This window comes from Bos taurus, chromosome X, assembly GCF_002263795.3.
Source record: "Bos taurus isolate L1 Dominette 01449 registration number 42190680 breed Hereford chromosome X, ARS-UCD2.0, whole genome shotgun sequence".
Taxonomy (NCBI): domain Eukaryota; kingdom Metazoa; phylum Chordata; class Mammalia; order Artiodactyla; family Bovidae; genus Bos; species Bos taurus.
In genome coordinates, this window is record NC_037357.1 from 117,962,574 (window position 1) to 117,982,337 (window position 19,764).

The 19,764-nt window shown below is 40.9% G+C and overlaps 1 protein-coding gene across 2 annotated transcripts in view; it reads left to right on the forward strand.

Moving 5' to 3' along the window:
* The first annotated feature begins 332 nt into the window (after positions 1-332).
* LOC616695 (serine/threonine-protein phosphatase 2A 65 kDa regulatory subunit A alpha isoform) overlaps positions 333-19,764 on the forward strand; it is a 31,253-nt gene continuing 11,821 nt past the window's right edge. Inside the window, exons 1-2 of one of the 2 annotated variants that reach the window (XM_005228364.5) lie at positions 333-2,146; positions 2,738-2,815. In XM_005228364.5, the coding sequence (XP_005228421.1) occupies positions 334-2,146; positions 2,738-2,769 (1,845 nt within the window). In that variant the 5' untranslated portion in view covers position 333 and the 3' untranslated portion in view covers positions 2,770-2,815. The remainder of the gene's footprint in view (positions 2,147-2,737; positions 2,816-19,764) is intronic. The other variant, XM_005228363.5, reaches the window with a different exon arrangement.

Consider the following 19,764-nt stretch of genomic DNA (forward strand, 5'->3'; position numbering starts at 1 on the left):
AAACCACGGTCTCCTCTGAAGCAGGTGCACTCTTTACCATAGAGGCTCCAGGGAAACCCCGCCCCACTCCCCCAACAACCTCTGCGCGTCCCCCACCCCCAACCCTCCGCTGCGTCCTCCCCCGTCCCATCATGCACTCCTCCCAACCCCACCACAGGCTCCTGCGAAGTTAATGTGGTCCCTTCAGCCAATGGCAAATGGGTGGTAGGTGGGACTTCGTTTGTTTGGACAAATGAAATGAAACGCAGGCTCAGGACAGCGTAGCATGGCCAATCACTGTGGAGGAGTCCCTATTAAGGGGCTCAGGCCGGCTGCAGTCTGAGAGGAACAAAGATGGCGGCGGCTGACGGCGATAACTCGCTCGACCCCATGTCGATCCTCATAGACGAGCTCCAGAATGAGGACATTCAGCTTCGCATCAACAGCATCAATAAGCTGTCCACCATCGCGTTGGCCCTTGGAGTCGAAAAGACCCGCAGTGAGCTTCTGCCCCTCATTATAGACATTATGTACGACGAGGACGAGGTCCTCTTGGCCCTAGCGGAGCAGCTGGGCACCTTCACCCCTCTGGTCGGAGGTCCTGAGTATGTTCACCACCTGCTTCCACCCCTAGAGTTGCTGGCTGTGGAGGAGGAGGCCATAGTGCGGGAGAAGGCGGTGCAGTCCCTGAGGGCCATCTCGCATGAGCACTCACCCTCCCATCTCGAGGACTACTTTGTGCCACTCGTGAAGCGGCTGGTGGGCGGCAACTTGGTCAACTCCCGCATCTCAGCCTGCAGCCTTTTCTCCGTCTGCTACCCTGGCGTGTCCATTGCCATCAAGGCAGAACTTCTACAGTGCTTCCGGGATCTGTGCTCAGACAACAGCCTCGTGGTGCGGAGTGCAGCAGCCTCCAACCTGGGGGATTTCACCAAGGTGCTTGAGATTGACGACATGAAGAGTGAGATCATCCCCATATTCTCCAACCTGGCCTCTGACGAGCAGGATTCAGTGCGGCTGCTAATGGTGGAAGTGTGCGTGAACATCGCCCAGCTCCTGCCCCAGGACATCCTAGAGGCCCTGGTGATGATTACTCTGTGCCAGGCTGCTGAGGACACATCCTGGCGCGTCCGTTACATGGTGGCCGAGAAGTTCACAGAGCTCCAGACAGCAGTGAGGCCTGAGATCACCAAAACGGGCCTGGTCCCTGCCTTCCAGAACCTGATGCAAGACCATGAGCCTGAGGTGAGGGCCGCTGCCTCCTACAAGCTCAAAGAATTCTGTGAAAATCTCTCCGCTGACTATCGGGAGAATGTGATCCTGACCGAGATCTTGCCTTTCAGCCAGGAGCTGGTCTCAGATACCAACCAGCATGTCAGGTCAGCCCTGGCCTCCGTCATCCTAGGCCTCTGCCCCATCCTGGGCAAAGATAACACCATCGAGCACATCATGCCCCTCTTCCTGGCTCTGCTGAGGGATGAGTGCTCTGATGTGCGGCTGAACGTCATCTCTAACCTCCATTACATGAAAGAGGTGATCGGCATCCAGGATCTGTCCCATTTCCTGCTCCCCACCATCATGGAGCTTGCAGAGGATGCCAACTGGCGGGTGCGTCTGGTCATCATTGAGTACATGCCTCTTCTGGCTGGACAGTTTGGGCTGGAGTTCTTTGATGCACAGCTCCACTCCTTGTGCATGTCCTGGCTTGTGGATCATGTCTATGCCATCCGCGAGGCGGCCACCAACAACCTGAAGAAGCTGGTGGAGCAGTTTGGGAAGGAGTGGGCCCTTGCCGCTGTCATCCCGAGGGTCCTCACCCTGTCTGAGGAACCCAACTACCTGCACCGCATGACTACACTCTTCTGCATCAATGTGCTGTCTGAGGTCTGTGGGCAGGATATCACCACCAAGCACATGCTGCCCACAGTGCTGTATATGGCTGGGGACCCTGTCGCCAATGTCCGCTTCAATGTGGCCAAGTCCCTACAGAAGATTGGGTCCATCCTGGAAAACAGCACACTGCAGACTGAGGTCAAGCCCATCCTGGAGAAGCTGACCCAGGACCGAGATGTGGATGTCAAGTACTTTGCCCAGGAGGCTCTGACTGTCCTGTCTCTTGGTCCTGTCTCTCACCTGATGCTGGAAGAGGAGCCAATGCCAGCCTCTGGTATCTACTCTTCCCCTCCCTCCCCCCCAAGTCCCTCCCTTGGGGAGACAGTGCCCTTGCCTGTCACTCCCTGTGCATGTTCTGACCCCAGGCCCCTCCCCCAGCACAGTTCCTGTCCCCAGCCTGGGAATCCAACTTCTCACCGTCCACTCCCACGGGGTTGGGGGTGCCCAAGGTGGGACAGGGCAGAGACCCTAGGAGGAAGGGTTGTTCATGCTGTGCTGGGGGGAAAGGCTGGCATCCCAGTTTGCAGGCTCCTGTTGATACAGTGGGGACCCCTCCCCCATCGATTTCTCAACCTCCCTTCCTTCCGCCTAAATGGTTGTTTGTGTCAGTTGTGCCATTTTTATTTTATTCCTTTTACCCCCTTTTCCAGAGAAATAACGGTCTAGAAATTTTTAAAACATGAAATAGATTCATGGGAAAATACATGTTTCCGCCAAAAACAAAAGGTAGCTCTTTCCAAAAACCACAAGGATTCTTACTGTTTTAATACCTTCCAAACTTCCCAATTTGCATCATTATTGTTCTAAAAATATTATGTGAAAAGATTGTCACGTTTCATATTTTTTCTCTCTTGCTTCCCTTTAGCTGGACATGAATATTCACCTCTTTCTATTTGAACGAGTTATTGCCTGTTTTCCCACATCTGCTTAAGTGAGTAATACTGTAAGTCTCAATTAACTGTATCTTGAATATGCAGATTTGCCAAAGTAAAATGTGAGTGGGGAATCCTATATAGTCTATTAAATAAGAATCAAAAATAGAAGCCTTTTCTGCAGTGCTTGGCTCCAAATTGATTACTTAATTTTTTTTTTCCCTGCACCATGGAGCTTGAGGGAACTTAGTTCCTGGACCAAGGATCGAACTGGCGCCCTGGGCAATGAAAGCTCAAAGTCTTATCCACTGGACTGCTGGGGAATTCCCCCAAATTAATATTTAAAAAAAAAAAGGTCCATGTAAGAAGTGTGTTGTAAAATTATGTTACGAAGCTGATTTAAGGCAGGGAAATACCACTCTAGGTATAAATTGCAGATTTTTAGCATGGCATAACTGGTAAAAAGTAGGAAAAAAAGGACCAGCTTAGGTGGTTTAGACCACAACAGACAGAACAAGACCCATCAAATTAAACCAGTTGCTTCCTCTTACCCACAAAAAGACATTACTAAGTAAGATTCAGAAGTTCAGGTCTTTATGGAGAGTGGCATAACTTTAGAGTTCTGGTAAGGTCTCTGAGTAGCTAAGCAAATGAGCACATTTTAAAAGTTATATTCCAGTTGGAAAGACTATCAGACTGATTTAGGAGACCTGGTTCTACCACTGGTAATGGTAGCTCAGCTGGTAAAGAATCCACCTGGAATGCAGGAGATCCCAGTTTGATTCCTTGGTCTAGAAGATTCCCCTGGAGAAGGGATAGGCTATCCACTGCAGTATTCTTGGGCTTCTCTGGTGGCTCAGATGGTAAAGAATCCGCTTACAATGTGGGAGACTGGGTTCGATCCCTGGGTTGGGAAGTTCCCTGGAGAAGGAAATGGCAACCCACTCCAGTTTTCTTGCCTGGAGGATCCCCATGGACAGCAGAGCTGGCGGGCCACAGTCGATGGGTTCACAAAGAGTCGGACACAGCTGAGCGACTAAGCACAGCACTTAGTTTGTTTTCTCCTTCATAAAAAAGTAATCATCATACATTTGAACAGGAGCTCATAGTTCCCAATAGACTTTTTGTATACTGTATCACTGTATCATTTCATCCTGACAAAAACAATACAATTTATAAGGCAGGGATTTTCTTACTTTCACAGATGAGGGAATAGAGTTTAAAGAATTTATGCCATGAGTTGGGTCACACAATGAGAAAGTGGAAAGCAGGAAGTCAACCTCAGGTTTTCTGACTTCCGTTCTCTGGTCTTCACACATCACCACAAAGCTATCTAAAGATGCCTTTTTGCTCTAAATTTCCATTACCCTTTGACTAAAATATGGCTTTGAAATTTCAATTCATAATCTCTCTCCAGCTAACTAAATATGAACATTCCTACATCTCCACTTCCCAAAAGTCAATATGTTTTTCCATTTTAAAATGAGAAAAAAGATTGGAGATTTTTAAAAGCATAAGAATCAATCATAATTTTATCATCTTTTATAGATTTAAAGGGCTTTGCCTGCTTTAAAAAAAAATCAAGGCAATTCTTCAGAGGAGCGTAGGGATCCTTAATAAAGCTGCAGTCTAAACATGGACCAATATGTTATCACAAAACAACATGAGTTATAGAGTCCATGAGCTTGTTTTGTTCCTCAGTCTAAATTGTGGTAGGTGATAAATAACACATTCCTACAAAGGTTAAAGTAATGAAGAGCAAGTAAGTAGGTTTTTTTTTTCATAAATCATGTTTAAAAGCTCCAGTAGACAATATTCCCCCACTTTTGGCATTTTAACTGTGAAATGAGAATCTAAGTGTTGAAAATTAGATTATGAGAAGTGAAAGTAAGATTTTGGTAAAATTCTGGCACTGCCACTTCTCTGTATAAGTATCAATTACACAAGTAATGATTTCAAATTATGTTGAGGGGTAATCTAAAAAAGAATTCTAAATATTACCTCAGAAATGAGAGAGGCAGACTGGTCTTTAAAATACTAGATTTATCTCTATCTCCAAGAGATATCCACACTTCTACGCTGATCACAGCATCATTTGCAATAGTCCAGATATGGAAACAACTCAAATGTCCATCAACACTTGATGAATGGATAATGAAAATGTGGTACATGTATGGAATATTATTTATTCTGTAAAAAGAAGGAAATTCTGTCATTTGCAACAACACATGAAAGTGGAAGACATTATGGTTAGTGAAATAAGCCAGACAGAGAAAAATACTGCATTATCTCACTCATATGTGGAATCTAAAAAGTGAACTCATAAAAGTAGAAAGTAGGATGGTGGTGGCCCGGGGCTGGTGGTGCGAAGGGTAGGAGGGAATTGGGGCTATTGGTCAAAGGGTACATATTTTCAGTTAAGCAGGATGATTATGTTCTGGAGATCTAATGTACTATATAGTGACTATAGTTTAAAATATAGTATTTCATACTTGAAATTTGCTAAGAGAATAGATCTTAAGTTTTCTTAATGAACACAAATGGTAACTATATGAGTTGATGGATATGTTAATTACCTTGATGGTGGTGATCATTTCACAATGTATACATACATCAAAACATCATGTTGTAACTTTAAATATATATAATTTTTAGTTGTCAAATATGCTTCTTTAAAGCTGCTGCTGCTGCTGCTAAGTTGCTTCAGTTGTGTCTGACTCTGTGCGACCCCATAGATGGCAGCCCACCAGGCTCCCCCATCCCTGGGATTCTTCAGGCAAGAACACTGGAGTAGGTTCATTAAAGCTAGGGAAAATATTATAGTTCTCCTAAAATAGCTACAAACTTGGAAAACCAAAATTCTTTCACTAGTCATACAGAACACACATACGTACAACTGCCTCTGTTTTTGAATCCTATTAAAAGTACAGGAGAAAGAGAACATACAAATAAATCTATATTAGTGCTAGAAAGTTGAGGAAGGTATCAGAGGACCAGAGCAGTAAGAAAAGTTATAAAGCAAGTCAAACTAACAGAAACTGTAAACACTATTAAAGAAATTGTAAACTTATCAGGACAAAAGCAAGGAACATGCAAGAAAATGTGGATTTTCTCAGAAACCTGAAATAATCCCCAAACTAGACCCATGGAGGCTTGGAAAAGGAAGAGGCAGTAAGTAAACAGGTGATTAAAGGAATAGAAAGGAGCTGGACTGATCCTCTAACCACAGAACCATGACTGTGGCATTTGCTACAGACTCTAAAGTATTCTCACCTGGAAAATACTATGGACAGAGGAACCTGGTGTGCTGCAGTCCAGAGGGTAGCAAGGAGTCAGACATGACTGAGTGAGCACACACTAAAGAATTTAGATCAACTCTGCATATAACACTAGGGTTTTGACAAGTACCCTCAGAATGTCCCTTGTGGTAAGAGAAGGAGGACACTGCCATGAGTCATGTAAGGCCATTAGGAGGGAACAGTAGACTCTGCATCCAAGAAACAAGCTCCCCATACACCCTAAATGAAAGGGGACGCAGCCATATAGCCCCTGCCTCCCTCAGTGAGTGCTGGATTGAGAATCCCTATCGTTAAAACATTTACCCATTGTCAAGGAAATGGAGATTCTCTCCTGGGATGCAGAAACTAAGCTTGAACTAACCAATAAGGATCAATCAAGGGCAGTTATGTATAAATATGGACGGAACACCAAGAACCCTCATACATTAGAGGAGAATCAACAAAATGAAAGAAAACTACCAAACTCAACAACCAGAAAAATTAACTTCACGAGAAACAGTGTCAGCATAGGAAATAGAAATGTAAGTTTTCAGTGTGGTTTAACTCCATTTAGAAATAACAGGCTTCTCTAAAAAAGGAACTTCCCTGGGTGAAATCTGAAAACAGTCCTGGTACAGGGAGGGCAAGGAGAGACCAAAAAAAAAAAAAAACAGGCACTCCAGATTGGTAGGTGGCAGGGTTAAGCAGCAAGGGAATTACCCAGGAGGCTTGTCTGGGCACCATGAAATGACTAGATCTCCATTCCCACTCGCTGGAATCTTGACTCTATATAGAGACCTTAATAGGTTTGGTCATGTATGCAGTCCAGCCTCAACACACCTGACTCTCTCAAGGCTGTGTCCTTGAAATGGCTTGGGCGAAAAGACCAGAGGATGGAGCATATATTGAAAGGACAGAGGAGGAGCTTCAGACAGCCTGGGTCAAGCAGCAGTCATGCCCTCTCCAGGTCCGCTTCTAATAAGAAGCAACCGAGACCTTGAAAATGTTAAATATTATGGCCACTTTCAAAAAGCTCAGTGGATGGGCTGAGGTCATAATAAAAAAGCAGGACAATAAAATCAGGAGTTCTCCTGGAGTACTATGCAGAAAAATAAAGCTGAAGAGTGTGAGAAAAACTAAAACGCTAAGAAGGGTAGGTAGATTCAGTGGTTCCATTGCACTATTAACAGGAGTTCCAGAGAGAGAGAACAGAATGGAGTTGAGAGAATCATCCAAGAAATAAGGGAAATTTTTCACTGAGCTGAGGAAACATGACTCTTTAGTTGGTAAAATCCACTAAGTGTCCTGTGGTAATGGAGGACGTCAGCATAGGCAAGTACTGGTAGAACTTCTGAACAACAGTAACGGCTTTGTGAGAGGTAAACCAAGTTAGTTACCAAGAAAGGAGAATTGGACTCACATGTACTTCCTGTCCATACCAGGGGAGGCTAAAAGAAAAGGAGGGGGGGAAAAAAAAAAAAAACGTGTCTAAGTGCTATGAATATGTTGCTCATGGAAATGTAAATTGATCCAAACTTTATATCAAGCAACTTGGCAATAACTATGGAAATTAAGAAAGCACATACACTTTGACTGTGCAGCTGCATTTCTAGGAATCTACCCTACAGGTAAATTTGCACAGGTACAAAATGATAACCGCAGATGCATACTGACTGCTACCTACAGTCAACCCCAACCCACCTTGGCAACTTGTCTCCTCCACCTAATCACCATGCCTATTCCTCTCCCTCTTTAACTCTCTCAATTTCCTCAGAGGTCCAACAGGCTGACCGTAATACTATTTCTTCCCCCTCCTAACCACCCCAGGATCTTACTTTTCTAAACAATTTTACATTTCTGTACATCTACAAGCAAGGTTTGGGCTTCCTAGGTGGCACTAGTAGTAAAGAGCCCACCTGCCAATGCAGGAGATATAAGAGATACAGGTTCGATCCCTGGGTTGGGAAGATCCCCTGGAGAAGGTAATGGCAACCACTCCAGTATTCTTGCCTGGAGAATCCCATGGACAGAGGAGCCTGGTGGGCCACAGTCTATAGGGTCACACATAGTTGGACACAACTGAAGCGAATGAGCATGCATGCACAAGCAAGGTAATGATATATATTGGGAAAGTATTTTTATGCCCAAATACTTCTCATTTCAATATAACCAGTGTATGGGGTGTGGAGAGTTTGGGGGAGAATGGGTACATGCATATGTATGGCTGAGTCCCTTCACTGTTTAACTAAAACTATCACAACATTGTTAATCAGCTATGCTACTGCTGCTGCCAAGTCTCTTCAGTCGTGTACGACTCTGTGTGACCCCATAGATGGCAGCCCACCAGGCTCCCCCATCCCTGGGATTCTCCAGGCAAGAACACTGGAGTGGGTTGCCATTTCCTTCTCCAATGCAGGAAAGTGAAAAGTGAAAGTGAAGTCGCTCAGTCGTGTCCGACTCTTAGCGATCCCATGGACTGCAGCCTACCAGGCTCCTCCGTCCATGGGATTTTCCAGGCAAGAGTACCGGACTGGGTTGCCATTGCCTTCTCTGGTTAATCAATATACCACAATACAAATAAAAAGGTGTAAAAAAAAAAAAAAAAGATAATCAGTGCTATTGGAGAATGCCAAACAGGAAGATTCCAGAAGCCAAGTTTTTCTTATTTTGAAGAAGGTGTCTTTTTTCTCTCTAAATTTCTGACTTTCTTAACTAATGTCACACATAAGATGTGTCACAGTTCTCCCTAGAAGTGTAAGATGTGTTACAATTCTCCCTAGAAGTGTAAGATATAGCTAGAAGTAGTCCATTCAAAGGGAGAAAAGAGCACAACATGAGAAAAGAGACAAAGAAGAGACTTTGAAAATTAAGTCTACAAACTACAGGTTGCCTGGAAAGAGTAGGAGGGTCTCCTCTATGAGCTCAGCATGGGTCTGTTTAAAGCTAATTCAAAACCCTTCCAAATGAGCTTATTAGATTCTAATTTGGTGGCTCAGAACCTAATAAGAATTCAGATCAAACTGTTCTTCTTTCTCAAAGAGAAAGCATTGTCAAAGAGCCAAAATTGGAGTGGGTGTTGGGGGAACTGAGTTATACAGCTTTCACATTATGATTCACCTCTCTACCAGCAAACCCTCCTCCATCTCAGTAGCATCTGTCAGACATTTTTATTCAAATTCCTTTCACTAAGGGCAATCAGAAGCTGAAGAGATGCTCCTACAGAAGTGACCTCCACAAAAATAAAAGTCAATAATGTGGCCAGCTGACACAGAGGATGTCAGGAAGTGCAAACTGACGATGACAAAGAAAAAGGCAAAACTGTGTGAAGCGGGAAAAAAGAAAACAATCACAGGCCAGGATGAAAAATTAGGGCAATTATCTGGATAAGTCCACCTCAAAACGTGCTACCTGTTGATTGACATAAATGTGTTTTCTTCTCTGGTCTCCGTTTTCACAATAGATGGAACAGTGGAACTGCAGTAACAGCTTTCTATTTAAATTTAAAGGGAATATACCTTCTTTGCTCCTGCTTTACACATTATATGTGGTGTGAAGGAATGCTTTATAAATATAATGCTAACTAACAGCTTGGCTTAGAAAATAATATTTGTCTGGATTATCCAGATATCAGTTCCAATTCTTCAGTTAGACTTCTAGAATTGGGTTAACTGGAGTGACTGATTTAGAAGCAACTTAGAGATCACTGTAAGTGAGCTAGGACCGGTACTGATACACCATTTCATCTGAATTTCGAGTTTACACCCATACACAGGTAATCACAAGCACACAAACTCACACCCTCACCACGGAAACACACAAACACACAGTCCCCTGTTTAACAGAACTTTGGGAAAGGTTATTCATATTTAGCAATGTTTAAAATTCTTTCCAAGGTAACTACGATATTGGCAAATTATAATCCTACTTAACAAAAATGAGGAAGGAGAAGGAAACCACTATTTGTTGAGCACCTAATTTGCACCATGTTTTACACTGCGCATTACTTTCTTCATTTCATTAAATCTTTATATAACCCTTGTCAGGAAGGCATTGTGAGATGAGAATCCTGAGGAGGCTTAGAAAGGTCTAGTACACCTTGCCCAAAGTCAAACAGCTAAGAAAAGGCAGGCCCAAGAGACCAAACTAAGATTCATCTTGTTCTGAAATCAGACCCACTGACACTCCACAAATTTAGACTTTATTTACCATGAGGCTGGTACATAGGAGTGAGTCACTTAGTGAGTAAGGTAACCTACTGAGGAAGGAAACCTGACAGGGCAATCCCAGAAAGGGAGCTCTTCCTTTGTCAAATATTGTATTCTCTCTCTTCATTCTCCATAACGGGCCTATTTAGACATTTCCACCACCAAGTATAAGATTTGAGTGCAGAAAGAGACCTAAGAAAGCACCTTGGCCAATGCCTCCCTGTGTCCTTCCCTACATCAGTCAGCTATTTGCTGATGCAGCTGTAACCCCAATATTTATCCCTCCATTCCCAGCTACAGGTCACAGCAGACAGAAATTCAGACCATGGCAAGGGACATGAAGTCAACAAGACATAATTAAGATGAGCACCCATCAAAATAGTTCAGATCTACCGGCCACGATCTGGTTTTATTTTCACTAGTGTTTTATCCAGAGAAGAAAACTAACAGTGCTCTAAGTACACCCACAAGCTTAATTACAAACACCAAAAATAAATTTTAATCAAAATTGCAGATATATAATAAAATACTCAGAGGAAGTTATAATGCCATTTTGCCACTATCCCTTATATGCAATAATGAAAAAAGGCAAATTTCACTTTCTCCCACTAATTTTTAAATTAACAGGTAATACCTCTGTCCTGAGTTCTGATTTCAATTCTCTGTACCTGATCCAAACATCATATTTAAACTAGAAAAGGAAACAGCCCTGCTCTAACTCTTGTGGTTAACTAACTAGCTTCACAAACAAGTGGGGAATTGTCCTTTTTGTCAAATACTGTATAAACTCTTTTAGCTATAATTCATAAAACAATGCACCAAGATTGGCATTATGGTACATTAAATGCAGACTCAGTTCGTAGTCCTCTTTTCATTGTCAAGTGAGAAATTTTGAAGATGAATGAACCCTGGGAATTTCAAGATCTAGAATGTGATACCAGCTGGTGCAAGGAGGAAATAAATTATATCAGGCTACCTGACGTCTCCTGCTGCTGCCTGGAGCTGGGCAGTCTGCAAGGTTGTAAGAGGAAAAAAAAGTCTGCAGTTTGGCCTTGTCTCTCACAGTGTAAGTGGCGGGGGTAGGGGTGGAGGAATGATCTCTTTAATTCTGTCTAAAGAAAGAAAAAATAGATAAGCTGAAGGATACTTTATAGCAAAGCTAATACACTGGATTTTAGAGACTGAGGTGGAATTTTGACGATTGATTCTAGCTATTATAGTTTAATAGATAGGAAGGCTGACATCCTATGATGGCTAGTTTCTAAAAACAGAGATGCATTTTTAAAACCAGACTTGTACTTTTAACCCTCTGGATCTCGGTTGACAAAAGTCACAGTTCAACAAGATGTAAAATCAGTATTTCAGAAGTTTGAATGAACTACTTACTGTTCTATGAATCATTGTAATTCATTTTACATATTTTCAATAGTGTCTCCAAAGTTCATTTGTGGGAGAAACATGTAATAACTACCTACTGTGTAGTGAATTCTGTGCTAAATGCTGGAGATAGTTTTAAATAAGATAAACTCTCTCCTTCAGGGGCCTTCAATTTCTATAACATAATGGTGAAAACTAAACCACAAATATCCATCTGCCCTTTTACAAAATCATCTGGTGACAACAGAAAAATATGTAATGATTATATTAGTCCCTGAACTTCAAGAATGGTGTGAGATAGAGCTACTGTTTGATCAAGGATGGAAATGAGTAAGATATGTCAGGGAGAGGTTATAATTAAAAGGTGTAAAGCTGGGAATAATATGCATAATTTTCAATTTAATCATAATATGCATAATTTCAATTTATACATCCCCCTTAAAGATCTGGTCCATTTTCATGCCCTCAACCATAACCTCTCTCTTGGCAACTCTGAGGTAACCTCATTCTCTGTCCTATGCTGAAAAGTTCTACTAAGATATCTATTACTTTTTGTTTGTTTTAATGTATTTATTTTAACTGGAGGATAATTACTTTACAATGTTGTGATGGTTTTTGCCATACATCAACATGAATCGGCCATGGGTATTCATGTGTCCCAATATCCTGAACCCCCCTCCCATCTCCCTCCCCACCCCACCCCTCTGGGTTGTCCCAGAGCACTGGCTTTGGGTGCCCTGCTTCACGCATCGACCTTGCACTGGTCATCTATTTTACATATGGTAATGTACATGTTTCAGTGCCCTTCTCCCAAATCATCCCACCCTCATCTTCTCCCAATGAGTCTGAAAGTCTGTTCTTTATATCTGTGTCTCCTTTGCTTTCCTGCATGTAGGATCATCGTTACTGTCTTTCTAATTCCGTAATATATGTGTTAATATAAAGTATTTGTCATTCTCTTTCTGACTTACTTCACTCTGTATAATAGGCTCCTCATTAGAACCAATTCAAATGTGTTCCCTTTTATAGTTGAGGAATACTCCATTGTGTATATGTACCACAAGTTCCTTATCTATTCATCTGCCAATGGACATCTAGGTTGCTTCCACGTCCTAGCTATTGTAAAGAGTAATGCAGTGAACATTGGGGTACACGTGTCTCTTTCAATTCTGATTTCCTTGAGGTATATGCCCAACAATGGGATTGCTGGGTTGTATGGTAGTTCTATTCCCAGCTGTTTAAGGAAATCTCCACACTGTTTTCCATAGAGGCTGTACCAGTTTGCATTCCCACCAACAGTGTAAGAGGGTTCCCTTTTCTCCACACCCTCTCCAGCATTTATTGTTTGTAGACTTTGTGATGATGGCCATTCTGACCAGTGTGACGTGATACCTCACTGTACTTTTGACTTGCACTTCTCTAATAATGAGTGATGTTGAGCATTCTTTTCATGTATTTATTAGGCATCTGTATGTCTTCTTTGGAGAAATGTCTGTTTAGGTCTTTTGCCCACTTTTGTATTGGGTTGTTTGTTTTTCTGGTATTGAGTTGCATGAGGTGCTTGTATATTTTTGAGATTATAAAGTTTTTTAAAAAATCAGCACCTCAGTCTTGCTTTCTCCATTTTTGTTATTAAGGCCGTTCTTAAATTCACTCAAATGCAAAAATTTGATATCATCTTTGACTCCATCTCCTTCTTGCACAATTAAATATATCACTAAGCTCTCTCAGGTGTCCTCCAAACTGCCTTAATTTTTCCTTCCACCCCACCACTCCAGTTCAAGTACATACAACATCATAGTTACACTGTGCTAACAACATAGTTACTACTTCATAATCTCCTTCTTGGTTCCTGGGCCTTCAGTGTCACAACTCTCCAGGCAGTCTGCACACCAAATTGTCCTCAACAAATACTTGCTAAATAAATATATGCCAAGTTAATTTCCTAAACCATCATTTCTCATCTTCTTCTCCAGACCATCTTTGACAATTTATTCACTAATTTCAAACAAATAAACTGGAACTCCTTAGTCAAGCACTGAAGATCTTCTTTAAACATATGACCAAGATACTTTTCATGAATCTTCCCTCCTGACTCCTGAACATGGACTTACATCTTCAGTGAAATTCATCCCTTCACTACCCACCCCCAAATACCCATCACTTTTCAGGGTCTTCTTGAATCTTTTCCATCTTTTAAGATGCAATAATTCTCATCTGAAGTTTACTATGTAGCCCCTTTTATTGTTAGAAATCTATAATATCACCTTCTAAATTCCAGTGTAACCTATTAGGTTGAAGCATATGAAATTGTCACTTTTTAATATTTTACCCCCAAAAAATAGCAGTTTCAATATAGTAAGTGGTGTATCTTTCTGCTCCAGAGTTCCTAGGATATCCCATCCATAATGGATATTCAAATCTATTTGATCCAGTTTTCTTTACCATTCTCATTTATAAGCTGGGTGAGGAAGTAGGTAGATAAGAATTTACTAGTACAGAGCTGGCAGTTTCTTTCCAGCGTGATGTTCCTTCAAGACTCATCTTCACTTTGACTTAGCAGTCACATTAGCATGTCTACACTGAAAAGACGGGAGAAGGCAATGGCACCCACTCCAGTACTCTTGCCTGGAAAATCCCATGGACGGAGGAGCCTGGTAGGCTGCAGTCCATGGGGTTGCTAGGAGTCAGACACGACTGAGCGACTTCACTTCCACTTTTCACTTTCATGCATTGGAGAAGGAAATGGCAACCCACTCCAGTGTTCTTGCCTGGAGAATCCCAGGGACGGGCGTGGTGGGCTGCCGTTTCTGGGGTTGCACAGAGTTGGACACGACTGAAGTGACTTAGCAGCAGCAGCAGCAACTGAAAAGACGATTTCCAGCTTCACTTAGGATAGCCTCACCTGTGGAGATAGGATGCTTCAGTCATATCGCTCTGGTAAAATTAATAGGTTCTGTGTTGATTTCCTATTGGCTGGCTGCTATACAATAGAAACTTATTTCCCGGCTGTTCTGGAGGCTAGAAGTCCAAAAACGAGGTGTCAGCAGAGCCATGCTTTCTCTGAGACTTTGGCTAGAATTCTTTCCTGGATCTTCCTTGCTTCTGGTAGTCTCTATCAAGCCTTGGCGATCCTTGACTTGTAGCAGCAGCACTTCAGTCTCTCTCTCCACTGTCACGTAGCCTCTCCACTTGTGTGTCATGTCTGTCGTCTCTTCTCTTCTTATAAGGACACCAGTCATACCAGATTAAGGACTCATCCTACTTTAGTGTGACCTCATTTTAACTAATTACATCTGCAGTGATCCAATTTCCAAATAAGATCATATTCTGAGGTGCTGGGAGTTAAGGATTCAGTGTATCTTTTTGTATATTTTGGAGGGGGAAACAGGTCAACCTATAGGAGGTTCATTCAAAGCTGTAGTTTATCTGAAATGTATACTTTTATAGGATTTACATTTAAATAACTGAAAATTTAAGATAATATATAAATTGAAGTACACATTTAAAGTCAGCAAGCATGCTGGCAGTATGCAGTAGCCTTCTGAACTATTATAAACTTATTCCAGTCCATAATCTTATGCATAGAATGAGTTACAATGTCCTCTTGTAACTTCCACAGTGAGGACTTCAACCCAGGCTTAAGGGGCTCCAGACTCTCATTTACTACCTGGCATGACCTTTTTTGCAACCTCTTTTCTGAATTCATGAGTTTTTACTCTCCTGTGACTGTTATTATCCGTCCTCTACAAATAAATGGAGAAAAGACATCATTTTACCTTTTAACCTTCCTGTTCACTTCTGTTTCTATTTAATTCCCCTGATGTTTCCAAGCACATTCTAACTGAACTCTCCACCATCTGTCTGCATGGATCTCACTCTGGGGCCCTCTTGTCTGCTGTCTGCCTGTCATTCATCTATCCTATTCTCCTTTAGCACCTTAGCCAATGCACTAGACTGTTTCTACAATCCCTTTACACTATATACCGAAAAGAATGTTATCCAATGGAGAGAAAACTGTTGATACTCATAAAGAGAAGACTGCTGTCACACAAACTCAATCCAGAAAATTAATGTACTGAAATAGAAATTCTACAGGCACAAATATATTTACCACAGCATTAGATATCATAATCATTTTTAGTCAATCATTTAAATAAAATTACACATAGTAGGGGAACAGATATCTGTGTGCTTATTTTAATTTTTTTTTAATTTATTCCTTTATTTCTCATGTGTTCCCCATCCTGAACCCCCCTCCCTCCTCCCTCCCCATACCATCCCTCTGGGTCGTCCCAGTGCACCAGCCCCAAGCATCCAGCATTGTGCATTGAACCTGGACTGGCATCTCGTTTCATACATGACATTTCACATGTTTCAATGCCATTCTCCCAAATCTTCCCACCCTCTCCCTCTCCCACAGAGTCCATAAGCCTGTTCTATACATCAGTGTCTCTTTTGCTGTCTCGTATACAGGGTTATCGTTACCATCTTTCTAAATTCCATATATATGCGTTAGTATACTGTATTGGTATTTTTCCTTCTGGCTTACTTCACTCTGTATAATAGGCTCCAGTTTCATCCACCTCATTAGAACTGATTCAAATGTATTCTCTTTAATGGCTGAGTAATACTCCATTGTGTATATGTACCACAGCTTTCTTATCCATTCATCTGCTGATGGACATCTAGGTTGCTTCCATGTCCTGGCTATTATAAACAGTGCTCTGATGAACATTGGGGTACATGTGTCTCTTTCCCTTCTGGTTTCCTCAGTGTGTATGCCCAGCAGTGGGATTGCTGGATCATAAGGCAGTTCTATTTCCAGTTTTTTAAGGAATCTCCACACTGTTCTCCATAGTGGCTGTACTAGTTTGCATTCCCACCAACAGTGTAAGAGGGTTCCCTTTTCTCCACACCCTCTCCAGCATTTATTATTTGTAGACTTTTGGATTGCAGCCATTCTGACTGGTGTGAAATGGTATCTCATAGTGGTTTTGATTTGCATTTCTCTGATAATGAGTGATGTTGAGCATCTTTTCATGTGTTTGTTAGCCATCTGTATGTCTTCTTTGGAGAAATGTCTATTTAGATCTTTGGCCCATTTTTTGATTGGGTCATTTATTTTTCTGGAGTTGAGCTGTAGGAGTTGCTTGTATATTTTTGAGATTAGTTGTTTGTCAGTTGCTTCATTTGCTATTATTTTCTCCCATTCTGAAGGCTATCTTTTCACCTTGCTAATAGTTTCCTTTGATGTGCAGAAGCTTTTAAGTTTAATTAGGTCCCATTTGTTTATTTTTGCTTTTATTTCCAATATTCTGGGAGGTGGGTCATAGAGGATCCTGCTGTGATGTATGTCAGAGAGTGTTTTGCCTATGTTCTCCTCTAGGAGTTTTATAGTTTCTGGTCTTACGTTGAGATCTTTAATCCATTTTGAGTTTATTTTTGTATATGGTGTTAGAAAGTGTTCTAGTTTCATTCTTTTACAAGTGGTTGACCAGATTTCCCAGCACCACTTGTTAAAGAGATTGTCTTTAATCCATTGTATATTCTTGCCTCCTTTGTCAAAGATAAGGTGTCCATATGTGCGTGGATTTATCTCTGGGCTTTCTGTTTTGTTCCATTGATCTATATTTCTGTCTTTGTGCCAGTACCATACTGTCTTGATAACTGTGGCTTTGTAGTAGAGCCTGAAGTCAGGTAGGTTGATTCCTCCAGTTCCATTCTTCTTTCTCAAGATAGCTTTGGCTATTCAAGGTTTTTTGTATTTCCATACAAATTGTGAAATTATTTGTTCTAGCTCTGTGAAGAATATTGTTGGTAGCTTGATAGGGATTGCATTGAATCTATAAATTGCTTTGGGTAGTATACTCATTTTCACTATATTGATTCTTCCAATCCATGAACATGGTATATTTCTCCATCTATTAGTGTCCTCTTTGATTTCTTTCACCAGTGTTTTATAGTTTTCTATATATAGGTCTTTAGTTTCTTTAGGTAGATATATTCCTAAGTATTTTATTCTTTTCGTTGCAATGGTGAATGGAATTGTTTCCTTAATTTCTCTTTCTGTTTTCTCATTATTAGTGTATAGGAATGCAAGGGATTTCTGTGTGTTGATTTTATATCCTGCAACTTTACTATAATCATTGATTAGTTCTAGTAATTTTCTGGTGGAGTCTTTAGGGTTTTCTATGTAGAGGATCATGTCATCTGCAAATAGTGAGAGTTTTACTTCTTCTTTTCCAATTTGGATTCCTTTTATTTCTTTTTCTGCTCTGATTGCTGTGGCCAAAACTTCCAAAACTATGTTGAATAGTAATGGTGAAAGTGGGCACCCTTGTCTTGTTCCTGACTTTAGAGGAAATGCTTTCAATTTTTCACCATTGAGGATAATGTTTGCTGTGGGTTTGTCATATATAGCTTTTATTATGTTGAGGTATGTTCCTTCTATTCCTGCTTTCTGGAGAGTTTTTATCATAAATGGGTGTTGAATTTTGTCAAAGGCTTTCTCTGCATCTATTGAGATAATCATATGGTTTTTGTTTTTCAATTTGTTAATGTGGTGTATTACATTGATTGATTTGCGGATATTGAAGAATCCTTGCATCCCTGGGATAAAGCCCACTTGGTCATGGTGTATGATCTTTTTAATGTGTTGTTGGATTCTGATTGCTAGAATTCTGTTTAGGATTTTTGCATCTATATTCATCAGTGATATTGGCCTGTAGTTTTCTTTTTTTGTGGGATCTTTGTCAGGTTTTGGTATTAGGGTGATGGTGGCCTCATAGAATGAGTTTGGAAGTTTACCTTCCTCTGCAATTTTCTGGAAGAGTTTGAGCAGGATAGGTGTTAGCTCTTCTCTAAATTTTTGGTAGAATTCAGCTGTGAAGCCGTCTGGACCTGGGCTTTTGTTTGCTGGAAGATTTTTGATTACAGTTTCAATTTCCGTGCTTGTGATGGGTCTGTTAAGGTTTTCTATTTCTTCCTGGTCGAGTTTTGGAAAGTTGTACTTTTCTAAGAATTTGTCCATTTCTTCCTCGTTGTCCATTTTATTGGCATATAATTGTTGATAATAGTCTCTTATGATCCTTTGTATTTCTGTGTTGTCTGTTGTGATCTCTCCATTTTCGTTTCTAATTTTATTGATTTGATTTTTCTCCCTTTGTTTCTTGATGAGTCTGGCTAATGGTTTATCAATTTTATTTATCCTTTCAAAGAACCAGCTTTTGACTTTGTTGATTTTTGCTATGGTCTCTTTTGTTTCTTTTGCATTTATTTCTGCTCTAATTTTTAAGATTTCTTTCCTTCTACTAACCCTGGGGTTCTTCATTTCTTCCTTTTCTAGTTGCTTTAGGTGTAGAGTTAGGTTATTTATTTGACTTTTTTCTTGTTTCTTGAGGTGTGCCTGTATTGCTATGAACTTTCCCCTTAGGACTGCTTTTACTGTGTCCCACAAGTTTTGGGTTGTTGTGTTTTCATTTTCATTCGTTTCTATGCAAATTTTGATTTCTTTTTTGATTTCTTCTGTGATTTGTTGGTTATTCAGCAGCGTGTTGTTCAGCCTCCATATGTTGGAATTTTTAATAGTTTTTCTCCTGTAATTGAGATCTAATCTTACTGCATTGTGGTCAGAAAAGATGCTTGGAATGATTTCTATTTTTTTGAATTTACCAAGGCTAGCTTTATGGCCCAGGATGTGATCTATCCTGGAGAAGGTTCCATGTGCGCTTGAGAAAAAGGTGAAGTTCATTGTTTTGGGATGAAATGTCCTATAGATATCAATTAGGTCTAACTGGTCTATTGTATCGTTTAAAGTTTGTGTTTCCTTGTTAATTTTCTGTTTAGTTGATCTATCCATAGGTGTGAGTGGGGTATTAAAGTCTCCCACTATTATTGTGTTATTGTTAATTTCTCCTTTCATACTTGTTAGCATTTGTCTTACATACTGCGGTGCTCCCGTGTTGGGTGCATATATATTTATAATTGTTATATCTTCTTCTTGGATTGATCCTTTGATCATTATGTAGTGACCTTCTTTGTCTCTTTTCACAGCCTTTGTTTTAAAGTCTATTTTATCTGATATGAGTATTGCTACTCCTGCTTTCTTTTGGTCCCTATTTGCATGGAAAATCTTTTTCCAGCCCTTCACTTTCAGTC